This window comes from Sus scrofa, chromosome 6 (genome assembly GCF_054392235.1).
Source record: "Sus scrofa isolate SSC_HxYL_T2T_F1_AM1 chromosome 6, Sscrofa_HxYL_maternal_Yorkshire_Landrace_v2.0, whole genome shotgun sequence".
In the NCBI taxonomy this organism is placed as follows: domain Eukaryota; kingdom Metazoa; phylum Chordata; class Mammalia; order Artiodactyla; family Suidae; genus Sus; species Sus scrofa.
This window is the reverse complement of record NC_139388.1, coordinates 33,453,761-33,466,428: the sequence shown is the minus strand read 5'-3', so window position 1 is coordinate 33,466,428 and position 12,668 is coordinate 33,453,761. Positions and strand designations below refer to the sequence as shown.

At 36.5% G+C, this 12,668-nt stretch overlaps 2 protein-coding genes across 5 annotated transcripts in view; one reads left to right on the top strand and one right to left on the bottom strand.

The window, feature by feature from the left end:
• RPGRIP1L (RPGRIP1 like) overlaps window positions 1-12,668 on the bottom strand; it is a 343,331-nt gene that overhangs the window by 117,528 nt on the left and 213,135 nt on the right. The gene's annotated exons all lie outside the window — the stretch shown is intronic.
• The window catches only part of RBL2 (RB transcriptional corepressor like 2), a 44,104-nt gene that overhangs the window by 10,815 nt on the left and 20,621 nt on the right, over window positions 1-12,668 (top strand). For 2 of the 4 annotated variants that reach the window (XM_021094169.2, XM_021094167.2), the window contains exons 5-11: window positions 2,235-2,363; window positions 4,514-4,674; window positions 4,767-4,831; window positions 5,440-5,626; window positions 7,158-7,193; window positions 9,340-9,506; window positions 11,927-12,036. In XM_021094169.2, coding sequence (XP_020949828.2) covers window positions 2,235-2,363; window positions 4,514-4,674; window positions 4,767-4,831; window positions 5,440-5,626; window positions 7,158-7,193; window positions 9,340-9,506; window positions 11,927-12,036 — 855 coding nt within the window. The remainder of the gene's footprint in view (window positions 1-2,234; window positions 2,364-4,513; window positions 4,675-4,766; window positions 4,832-5,439; window positions 5,627-7,157; window positions 7,194-9,339; window positions 9,507-11,926; window positions 12,037-12,668) is intronic. The other 2 variants (XM_021094170.2, XM_021094168.2) reach the window with 1 other exon arrangement.

The window sequence follows — 12,668 nt, the reverse complement described above, 5'->3', positions numbered from 1 at the left end:
GTGATACTAATCCTGACAGTAGATTTTGGACAGGTATATCTGACTTCTAGGATTTTTATCTGTTTCATGTCTTATGGCGTATGTATACCTGGGAAGTAAGTATTTGGTACTATATAAATTATTTAAAAAGAAGTGTATTGTCCTCACTTAGGTTTTGGTCTCATTCGGTCAATGGGGGTGGCATTTTTTTAGCTCTGCAGTTAACTCAGTGTTTGAGTTTCACCTTACTGTTATTAATTTAGGCTGTAATTATTTGATCTGAAGAGCCTTTGTCTACTCACAGTCTAACACGATGATCTTATGATTCACTAGGATCTTTTCCAGTAGTTTAGTTGGTTTTATTCAGGTCTTGATTTAGTTATGTGGGAGGAGGTGTACTCTTGTATAGACACCTTTTTTCGTGACTCTCTCTGCAGTAATGGGCACCCCAGATTATCTTATTCCTGATAAATAAGCTAACTTTTCCCAGTTGTCTTTGTTGACTTCCTATAGCAAGTACATTCCAGTGACAAGTTTGGACTTGTTGTCATGAAGGGCCTTGTGGCCTGAGGACCCGTTAGGTGCCACTTCCTGTTTTACCTGATATCCCAAGTCTTCTCATTCCTGATAAATATGTTAATTCTGGAGGTTAAACAGATTATCTTTGTTGATTGAAAGAAAATATCTCACAAAGTGAGATTTATTTCTAAAGTCAGGATTTGAGAGGTAAAGCATGTCACGTTGGGAGAGTCCTCGCGTTTAAACTGGATTCCCATCTTTAGGGGCATTTCAGCTTTTTGTTACAAGTAACCGCGCTGCTGGTTTTTTCCTTCTATGGCAAGTACACACCAGTGACAAGTTTAGGCTTGTCAGTGTGATGGGCTTTGTAGCTTGAAACCAGTAGGTACCACTTCCTGTTTTACATTTGAGGAATTGAGTCTATTTTAATATTAAGCATCTTTATAGTGAAACCAAGCAAGGTAGTTTGGTTTTATCAATGCAAAATTTAACCTAATTATTTGCCTTTCTGGCAACAGAAAAATTTTTTTTCTCTTTAATCTGTGGAAATTGATTTGTTGAATGTTTCCATCTATGAAAAAAAAAGAATCATTTATCCTGATATGCTGAGGTAAGGGGTAACTTTCTTTAGAGGAAGGGAGGGAAAAAAGCCTGAAACAAAGCTGTGTGTGTGTGTGTGTGTGTGTATGTGTGTGCGCCTGCACATTTTGTATGCATTTGGGTACACATTTAGTGTGACAGTGTTAAAGTTTAGAAATAGTTCTTCAGATGTATGTTAGCTACTTAAATTTAATTCATCTGATGCTAAGAATGTAAAATCAATATGAAGCATATATATTCAGTGTTTAATGAAAGGGATATGTTTGAAGACAAATCTGGAAATATTTCAATTTCTAAGAATAATAAAACTGTTTAACTGCTTGTAAAAACTGCTTTCAGTGTTAGAGTAAACCAGCACTGCAGAAATAGCATGTTTCTATAAGTTTAAGTTTTGGTTTATTTTTTCTTCTGTTACCAAGCATTAGTAATTATTCCTGGGATATTAACTCTAGAGCTGAAATACCTTTAATTGTGGTCCTGTTGCTTTCATTTGTATGTGCTTGTATTATATTGAAAACTGTTTAAAATATTACTATTAGGAATCTGACAATAGTTTCTGGTCTTTTTAAAGTACCTACATGAAAAAATAATCACTTTTTCAGCTTTTCCCATCTAAGTGTTTCTATCAGTTTTCTTCTTTTAATTTTTTAAAACTTTATTATTTTTTTATTAGGGTATAGTCGTTTACAGTGTTGTGCCAGTTCCTGCTATACAGTAAAGTGACCCAGTCATACAGATATATACATTCTTCTACCAGCTTTCTTGACAGAAAAATACTTTAATAAAAAACAGTTTCTTAATTGTTCGAGGTAATTTATGATGTTTGTGTTTAGAATTTTCAAAAGGAAAACCAATGATGATAAAATTTTGGTCAGCTACTAGGCATTTAATAAATGCTTATTTAATGAATATTAAATGAATGGCATTTTTGGTAAAGTTTTGGGTTTTATTAAATTTTTGGAAATTTGTTAAACAATAAGAGTAATATTTCAAAATGTAAATTTGCCTAAACACTTTCTGTAGCTCTTGAGTCAGCTTTGTATACTGTAGCATAATGTTTTAATTAAAGGAAGAAAGTTTTAAAATATTGTAAAGCTGATGCAAATTTAACTCTAGAATTGTTCATACTCCTGTAGGTAATTTCCCCATGATTAGTGATGATTTGGTTAACTCTTATCATCTTCTGCTGTGTGCTTTGGACTTAGTTTATGGAAATGCCCTTCAGTGTTCCAATTGTAAAGAACTGGTAAACCCTAATTTTAAAGGTAAGTTTGTAAATCAGAGACTATTGGAAAAGAAAAAAAAGACTGTTGGACAATTCACATTTCTACATTCTGTTTACTCTTGGGAGTTGTATACACAGTACAGATTTCCTAGCATTAGGGAACATAAATGCTTTTCACAGGATTCATTATCATAGTTATTCAGAGTACTTATAACTAGGAGTTGAGCATAAAAATATTTATGAAAAAAAGCACTTGCAAATATCACAAAATTTAAAGTCTTAGATGACAACTTTAGAAGCTTCTGAAATATATACTCAACAAGAAGAAGGAATTTAGAAACCTGGAGTAGCAAAGAGACATTAAAGCTGATGGTGTTTTTCTGTATTTGGCAAGCTTGGTGCCTGACACACACGGCGAGGTCAAAACAGATTTATTGAAAGAATCTCCATTTCAAATCTTTTCTACAGAATATGAGTAGTTATGGTTCTGAAATGAGTAAAATGAATTTTCAACTCTAAAAGATATGTGGAAATGATAATTATTTTGGCATTGCATTTAATAGGCCTTAAGGTATGTAATTTCTGTGAATGACATACTCTGAGACCAGATTATGATTTACGAAGCTAATATTAAAAAGTATTGATTGAGTTAGAATATAATGCTGCTATTTGAATAATATCTTGGTAGGGTTCTGAGTGATTGTCAGTTTTGGAGTGGTTACAATTAGAATTTCAGCTTGTCTGGCTCTCAAGGTAGATGTTTAATATTAGTGGAATTAGTTACTGGTTTTGTAAATTTTTTTTTTTTTTTTGGCTGTACCCATGGTGTGTGAAAGTTCCCATGCCATAGTAGTGACAACACCAGATTCTTTTTTTTTTTTTTTTAATAATTATTTTTATTTTCCCACTGTACAGCAAGGGGGTCAGGTTATCCTTACATGTATACATTACAATTACATTTTTTCCCCCACCCTTTCTTCTGTTGCATCATGAGTATCTAGACAAAGTTCTCAATGCTATTCAGCAGGATCTCCTTGTAAATCTATTCTAAATGTGTCTGATAAGCCCAAGCTCCCGATCCCTCCCACTCCCTCCCCCTCCCATCAGGCAGCCACAAGTCTCTTCTCCAAGTCCATGATTTTCTTTTCTGAGGAGATGTTCATTTGTGCTGGATATTAGATTCCAGTTATAAGTGATATCATATGGTATTTGTCTTTGTCTTTCTGGCTCATTTCACTCAGTATGAGAGTCTCCAGTTCCATCCATGTTGCTGCAAATGGCATTATGTCATTCTTTTTTATGTCTGAGTAGTATTCCATTGACAACACCAGATTCTTAACCCACTGAGCCACGAAGGAACTCCCTGGTTTGGTAAATTTAGTGTTCTCCATATTCTGTCCTTTTATTTTCTTCCTAACTCCCTTTCATATTTCTGTATGGCTGCTTCCTTTCATCTTTTTCCCCTCTTCTTTTATTTATTATTTATTTTATCCTCTTGCTTTGAGTCTAGGGCAGGGATGGCTATAAATTAGTAAACACATCTAATATGGAATTAATATAATTAAATCTAAGTATAAAAAAGTACTTTGAATAGTAATTTTTTTCAAAGTTTTTTATTGGAATGTAAGGCTTATTTGCAAAATTTTGTGTTTTTTAGATCTTAGGGCAATATACTAAATTCTTTTTTAACTGTTACCAGGTAGATAATTAAATAATTGGAATCTTCTAAGTAGTGATATGTTTTGCCTCTGTTATTTTTGGTGTATATACCAAATATATATATGTATTTTTTTCTCTTTCCATGGCGGTACCTGTGGAGTATGGAAGTTCTTAGGCTAGGGGTGGAATCAGAGCTGCAGCTGAGGCTTATGCCACAGCCCCAGCAACACTGGTCCAAGCCGCACCTGCAGCCTACGCCATAACGTGAGGCAACATTGGATCCTTAAATCACTGAGCAAGGCTAGAGATCATACCGTCATCCTCAGAGAGACAGTGTTGGGTTCTTAGCCTGCTGAGCCACAGTGGGAACTCCTTGACGTTTATTTAAATAGAGTCAAATTAGGTCCTTATATACTATTTGTTATATACTCATATGCTAACTCACATGTTGATTAGACTCTATTATTTATATTTTAGTTTATTACAGTTTGGTTTATTCAGTGCTATCTCTGTTCTGTGATTGCATCATAGGCCTATCCGAAGACTTTCATGCTAAGGATTTTAAACCTTCCTCCGACCCACCTTGTGTTATTGAGAAACTCTGTTCCTTTCATGATGGCCTTGTTTTGGAAGCAAAGGGAATAAAGGAACATTTCTGGAAACCCTATATTAGGAAACTTTATGAAAAAAAGGTTTGTAAGTAGTAAAAACATAATTTGAAAATATCTTCTTGGCAAAGATTTTATTTAACATGATGTCTTATGGATCTTTTCTTTCGTCGTAGCTCCTTAAGGGAAAAGAAGAAAATCTTACTGGTTTTTTAGAACCTGGGAATTTTGGAGAGAGTTTGTGAGTACTTCTGTTATAAAAATATTTTAATATTTTAAATTATGTACTTAGGAGACCTCAGAGTTTCATGTTTTTATTGTTTGTATGCTGGAAATGTAGACTATTTTGTGGGGGAATATAGGGATGCTGTAAAAACTCCTGTCAACTTTACTCTAAGCACATATTTTTTTAACATATAGAAAATTTTATGGATGTTCTCTAAAGCTTTAATAGTTAAGCTTTTGGATTATAATTTTTGAAATAAAGACTTCTTTTGGAACTACATGAGTAAAGAATGATGATGTAGTTCAAAGGTGCCTGGAGCAGCTAGGAAAGATAATTAAGCTTCTTACCAGAAGCTGTACCTACAGGGCGGCTTGGTACAGGGTACCCACCCTCAAAAACTGTCACCAAAATATACTTACTGTGCAATGGATACACATAGTGGAGCAGGCTTGCATGTTATACTCCTCAGGTTTGATAATTAATAGTGATTCCACTAAAATTTAACTTTCACAAAATTATTAGAATTTTTAGTAAATAAAAAAAATGAAACAATTAAGTAGCCTAAAACAACTGGAAATGGCAGTTCTTTGAGTGTACATTTTGCCTATTTTTTTTTCCTATAGTAAAGCCATCAATAAAGCCTATGAGGAGTATGTTTTATCTGTTGGAAATTTAGATGAACGGATTTTTCTTGGAGAGGATGCTGAAGAGGAAATTGGGACTCTCTCAAGGTGTCTGAACAGTGGTTCAGGAACAGAGACTGCTGAAAGGGTACAGATGAAAAACATCTTGCAGCAGCATTTTGACAAAGTAAGTTGAGCCATCCCAGAGAGTAGAAATACAGAAGCAGATATGTCAGAGAGTCTGTCTCTGTGTTTACTGTTTTAATTTTTGTTGACATCAACTTTCAAAATTTTTGATTAGGTCTGTGATAAGGATTTAATATAAATGTAAACAAATGTATCATGCTGATAATTGTTGGTTTTCAAAAGATGGGCCAGTAATATACAGCCTTTACATACTAAATATAGTAGATTTTTAGAAAATGTTGATTGATCTGGATTGGTACCTTCATCTAAGAGACTAGAGAAACTGAGAATCTGTAGTCTTTAAGGAAATTCTGTTAAACTGAGTTTCAGGATCATGTGTTAGTTACTTCATGCAGGTGCTTAAATGATGGAGACTGTTTCCCTTCTATTGTGTGGTGTTCACAGAAAAATAAGCAACTTCTGACAGGCCTTCCAGAGGTATTGTGGCTAATTCCAGGGCAAAGCTCACATATAAGACCAGACTTAAGACTGGTTTGCTTATTCATTCAGCAAATATTCTCAAGGTATTCTATGAGCCAGGTTGTGTCCTGGACACTGGGGCTACCTCAGTGAACAAAACAGCTATGAAAACCCTGTTTAATATTTTAGTGTGGGGAGATGGACATTAACCATACAAGTAAATACATAGTATATCTGATGATGATATATGAAGAAAAATAGAGTAGTAGAAGGCAGTACTGGGGAGAAGAGAGAATGGGTGGGCCTTGAGCTGTTGGGAGTAGGGAGGTGGTTGGGAAAGGTGTCTCTGAGGAGGTGATATTAACTGAGACCTGAAGGGAGTGGGGACGCAAGTTAGAGTGAATGGCTGGGAAATGTATAGGAAGCCAGGACAACAGCAAGTGCAAAGCCATGAGGTGGGAACATGATTGGCTTTTTGGAGGAATAGTGAGAATACCAGTGAGGTAGGAATTGAATGAGGGAGGGAAATAGTGATTAAGAAGTCAGGGGGTAGGGGGGTAGATGCAAGGGACGGGCAGACCATATAGGCTTTGGAAGACAGAGTAAAGATTTTTTCAGAGTTCCCTTTATGGCTCAGCAAGTTAAGAACCTGACACAGGATCTGTGAGGATGCAGTTTTGATCCCTGGCTTTGCTCAGTGGGTTAAGGATCTGGCATTACCGCAAGCTGGAGTGTAGATCACAGATGCAGCTCAGACCCACTGTTTCTGTGGTTGGTCTCAGCTACAGCTCCAATTCAGCCCCTGGCCTGGAAATTTCCATATGTGGCCATAGGTGTGGCCTTAAAAAGAAGGAAGAAAAAGATTTTTGCTTTCAGCCTGATTGAGAGGAAAGCCATTAGGAAAGTATTATAGAGAACAGTGATTGACATACCCTGATTTCATTTTTAAAGGTCTTGTGGGAAGTGGCACGAGGACAGGGGTGGAAGTAAGGAATCAAGAGGCTATTTCAGTCATGCTAGTAATAGTTTATGGTGGCTTGGATCAGAGAAATGGTGATATTTGGGTATTTTGGGGATGGCGTCCTCAAGGTTTACTGATGACTTGGATCTAGGGTATGAAGAAAGAACACAGCGAAGACTCCAGTTGGGTAAGTGTATAAAAGCTAAAGTCCTTACAAATGCCTACGAGGTCTTCAGTGATCTAGCCCTGCTACCTCTCTCAATTAATCTCCTACTGCTTTTCTCCTCACGTATTACACTCATGCCACATTAACCTGCTTTTCATTCTTCGCATATGCCAAGCACACTCCCAACTCAAAGCCTTTGCCCTGGCTGTTTCCTCTTCCTAGAGCGTGTTTCTTCAAGATACTCAAATGATTTACTTCCTCACTTCATCAGGTCTCTGATAACTTGACTACTATATAAAGTAGTAACCACCAACATTCTCCCCTACCCTCAGGACTTCCTTTCCCCCTTACTCTGCAATTAGTTTGCCCATTAGTGTTTATGACTGTCTGATGGTAGCTAGAAAAAAGGAATTGTGTGTCTGAAAATAGAGATAGATCGATAGATAGGGAAGGAAGGAGGGAGATAGAGGGAGGAAGAAAGAAGGAAGGATAGATAGATTGCTTATTATCTGTTTCCTTGCGTTAGAACATAAGCTTCATGAGGTCTGTGACCAGTGCTGTATTCAGTGCTTGGCACATAGTAGGCAGTCCATAAATATTTACTGTTGACATTTATTGAGAAGGAACAAGTCTAGGGGGAAAAATCAAGTTGGCATATGAGCATGTTAAGTGTGAGATGTCTTTTAGACATTCTTGTAGAGAAGTTGAGTAGGCAGTTTAGAGATACAAGCCTGGAGTTCACAGTAGGTAAGGGCTGTGTATATGTATTATGGAGTCATTATGAAACAGATGGCTTTTAAAGCCGTGGAATGAAGAGAGGTTACCTAGTAGTATGAGTTGTTAGAGAGTGAAAGAAGTCTAAGGAGTTAAAGAAATACTCTTCTTGATCAGAGTGCACAGGAAGCTTTAAGCTAAGGACTTGAACAGGGTTCAAAGAAGCCCTTGCCGACCTTGAGGGCTGAGGGCAGGAAGTTGTTTGTGGTCGTTACACCTCATTTCCTTTGTGGAAGCACTGCTGCCTGTGGGCAGTGTGGTGAGATGCTGCTCGCTGCTTTTGCTGCTTCTCCCAGCAAGGTACCAGGTCATGTACAGGGAAGAAGGTGGCTGCAAGAAAAGCTGCCAAGTACAGGAAGAAATCTTCTGAATATAGTTAATCTATCTAAATCATCTCATTGGCCTAAAAAAATTATAGAATTAATTTCTTTGAAACAAAGTGAAAGTCTTGGCTCTACTCTTGTGTAAGTCACAGAGAAAGCATTATAGATTTATTTCTGTTTGGTGAATTTTTGTGTTTTTCAGCATCTCATGAAACTTAAATAATACTGTTGCCAGGTGAAAATTTTTACAACTCTCTGTAGAATAAGCACATTTAACACATGGAGAAATATGGTGTATTATAAATATTAAAAACACTCTTAATCTATCATAGCCTTTCAGAGTTTGTTGAACAAATTAGAAGGATATTTTATTAGCCTATGTATACATGCTTAAACTTTTTGACATGAAGTTATTATGTCTTTTTCATATTCTTGGTCAAGAATTTGACTTATTTCTCTGAAGATCTGTCTACTTTGGTGGGGGGGGAAACTGTGATAGAGTCTAGTAACTAAAGGTAAAGGAGGGACAAGAAGACTGAATAAGCTGCTCTGCATCAGGTTGTACTCTTCATCTAGGAATGTTGATTCTATCCACTCTCTGAAGCCAATTTGATTATTTAGATGACCTTTTGTTAAATCATGGATTTCATTTGGCCAGATTTAATTCACAGCTTTCTTTTGTCATCTTTGAGTAATTACAAAAATAGCAGTAGATAAGAGTTGTGAAATTCTCTCTCAAATGTAGCCTTAATATTTTAATGCTTATTTTGGCCTTTCAAGCTTCAGTTTTAACAGAGGAATAATAGGGAACAATGCCTTATCTTAAACATTTAACTTTGAAGAGACAAATTTCTTAGTTGGCTAAAGTACAGATTGTTCTTTCACACTATTTCACATGGATAGTGGTGACTCTTGCTGGTATTATGTTTAAATTCCAAGAATGGTGACATTTGAATCACTAATATTTATTGATAATGTAAAGATAGAGTCCGATTGGCTTGAATTTCCATTTGTGAGGTGATTAAAAGTCTTTTTGATCTGAAATAATGTTCTTTTCCCCTCCACTTTAGTCTAAAGCACTTAGAATCTCCACACCACTTACTGGTGTGAGGTACATTAAGGATAACAGCCCTTGTGTGACTCCAGTTTCTACAGCTACACATAGCTTGAGTCGTCTTCACACCATGCTCACAGGCCTCAGGAATGCACCAAGTGAGAAATTGGAACAGATTCTAAGGTTAGTTTGAACCTTTCTTGCCTTTAAAATTTGATTGTTGACTATTTTCAATTTTCTATTTTAATTTTTTACCGTCAGTGCTTAATTCACCCATTGACAGTTTTATATCAATTGAATGTTCCATTCTGTTGTTAGTCCTTAGGACATAACACTATAAAACGCATGAATAGAAAAACAATCCTTTTTCTCAGTATCCTACTCTGTTTGGGCTACTATAACAGAATATCGTAGACTGAGTGGCTTGTAAACAACAGAAATTAATTTCTCACAGTTCTAGAGGCTGAAAGTCCAAGATCAAGATGCTGACAGATTGTGTCTGATGAGGATTGCTTCCTGGTTCAGAGATAGTGTCTTTTTTGCTGTGTCCTTAAGGAGCAGAAGGAGGCAAGGGAGCTCTCTCTAGGGTCTTTTTTTATAAGGGCTATAATCCCATTCATAAAGATTTATACTCTCATAACCTAATCATCTAAATACCCCACCTCCATACAGCATCACATTGGGGATTAGGTTTCAACATGAGCTTGGGACAGGGAATCAGGAGGGGGACAACACAAACGTTTAGTCCATAGCACTCAGATTTGTTTAACATGGCATAGGAGACAGGAACTAAGGACACTAGATACTGTGGACTAAAGCACCGAACTATTACCAACTATTCTGTCTTAACGATTTCAAGGAATGGGGTGAGGGTGGATTAGTAAAGATGGGCATTGTCAAAGGACTTCAGGAAGAGGATTGGACCTGAGCAAATTTCTGAAGGGTGGGACAGATTTGTAGTTAGCTACTTAGATTCATGATCACTGTAAAACTTCTGTAACTTCTATAATTTCTATAAAACACTCTTAGCCTGAATAAGAAGTTAACTGCCCTTAGTTCCTTTGATCTGAGACTGGTAGGTTTATCAGTGAACTTTAATGAAAAACAAAGTAGACTGAATATCATTACCTGTGCATAATTTTTGGCAGATTTATCAGACAAAATTACCTCCGAGACTGCTCCTATTCCTAAAAGTTTATGATTTAATGACAGACCCTATAAGAACCCATTTTAATTTGGGTGGTATGGTGTCAGAAAGCCCTTTATAGACATACAGTAATTTCCCACTCATAGTTAGACTCATTAAATATGAAGGCTAATTCTCCTTTACACTTTCATGAAGGCTACTTTATTCATAAACTTGATTGTGACTGACAGCCAACACATTTCTGTATGGCTTCTTCCTAAGTTATATTTTTCAGATGGACCTTGTTTACTTAGAATTCAGAAGCATTTTATAAATACTATTTAGAAGCTTATCTTAAACTCTTTGTCTTCTAGATCTCTTTATAGTCTCTAACTAGAAGTAGCAGCTTCTTTAATCTTAAATACCATTACTGGGGTTAAATATAACCATTATATACTAGGTAAAACCGAAAGGGCCTGTTTTGTAATGTGTCTGTGTGTGTGTTCTTAAGTAAAATTTTGCTTCCATGTGATGTTCATTAGCTGCCTCTACCAGGTTTGTAATTGATTTTCATTTTCTTTAAATTTTTCTAAACTTCTCCATTCTTAGAATGAATATGTATGTTTATGATCAAGACAAAAACATAGTTGTTACAAAAGCCCACATGGTGATCGTTTATATTAGGCTTCTGCTTTGAAAATATATTGCCTTTCAAGGAGTTCCCTTAGTGGTTCAGTGGTTAACGAACTCGACTAAGATCCATGAGGATATGGGTTCAATCCCTGGCCTCATTCAGTGGGTTAAGGATCCGGTGTTGCCGTGAGCTATGGTGTAGTTTGCAGACACGGCTCAGATCCTGAGTTGCTGAGGCTGTGTTGCGGGCCAGTGGCTGTAGCTCTGATTTTGACCCCTAGCCTGGGAACTTCTATATGCCGCAGGTGCAGCCCTAGAAAACAAAAAGAAAAGAAAAGATACTGCCTTTTGAGTATAAAACAAAACAAAAAAATCAACAAAATCAACTTCATTTTAGAGGAAAAAATGTAGAATGCCAGTAATGGTTTATGTGAATTTGTTGTATATATACATATACCCCTTCATTCTGTTTTTTTCCAGGAGTTCTTAGTAAGAGTTGTACTGCCTTCTGGGGAAACAATTGAGGGCAATTTTGCTTGTCATCAGGGACTGAAGTTGTGTTGGGTAGGCGGGGGTCAGTCATTGTACCTAAAATGGGCATCAGTCAAAGTTGCTAAACTTTACTGTAGTAAAAGGTACAGCTCCATGAATAAATATTGTTTTCATTCAATGATAATACTAGAGACTTTGATGAGAAAGTATGGGATCTTTCTGGATTAATTGGGAAGTATATCTTTTCTGTTCGCAGTATTTTATAGATTACTGAAATTACAGAGTTGTAAACGGTTATCACTTTGTGACTTGGCAAGACCTTTAAATCAGATAATTTCTTCTTATTTTTTAGGACATGTTCCAGAGATCCAACCCAGGCTATTGCCAACAGATTGAAAGAAATGTATGAAATATATTCTCAGCATTCCCAGCCAGATGAGGAGTTTAGTAATTGTGCTAAAGGTTAGGCTTAATATTGTCTATATTGTTCCCATCTTGGAAATCTTAACTCCATGGATTCCCTTCTAGGAAGCTGAGTCAGAAATATGAAGAAAAGATCTGTGACTTTAGACTGAGTGCTAGAATATGGATGTCCAGCTTTTCTGTCAGACCATTCTCAGAGAAATTTTAGACTGATAATCTTTATTATGTTGGACTTTTGGCACTTTTAGAATCTGTAGTTTTTATTTGTAGACTTGATATTAAGTGTTGAACTGTAGGGATTCTTCAAAATATTACGAACAAGGACAGAAGGTAAAGCTGTTACATGCCCAGACCCATTCTTGGAGTTGTTTGAGGTCATGAAGTGCAAGTGCCAAGTAAGAGTGGAACAGTAAACCAGTTCTATTCCTATTAGCATAGAGCTGCTCTGTTCAAAAAAAGTGTGAAATCTTGATGGAATGCTATTATTGTTATTATTATTATTTGTCTTTTTAGGGCTGCACTGTGATATATGGAAGTTGCCAGGCTAGGGGTTGAATCGGAGCTGTAGCTGCCAGCCTACACCACAGCCACAGCAATGCAGGATCTGACCTGCATCTGTGGCTCACAGCAACGCCGGATCCTTAACCTACTGAGCGAGGCCAGGGATCGAA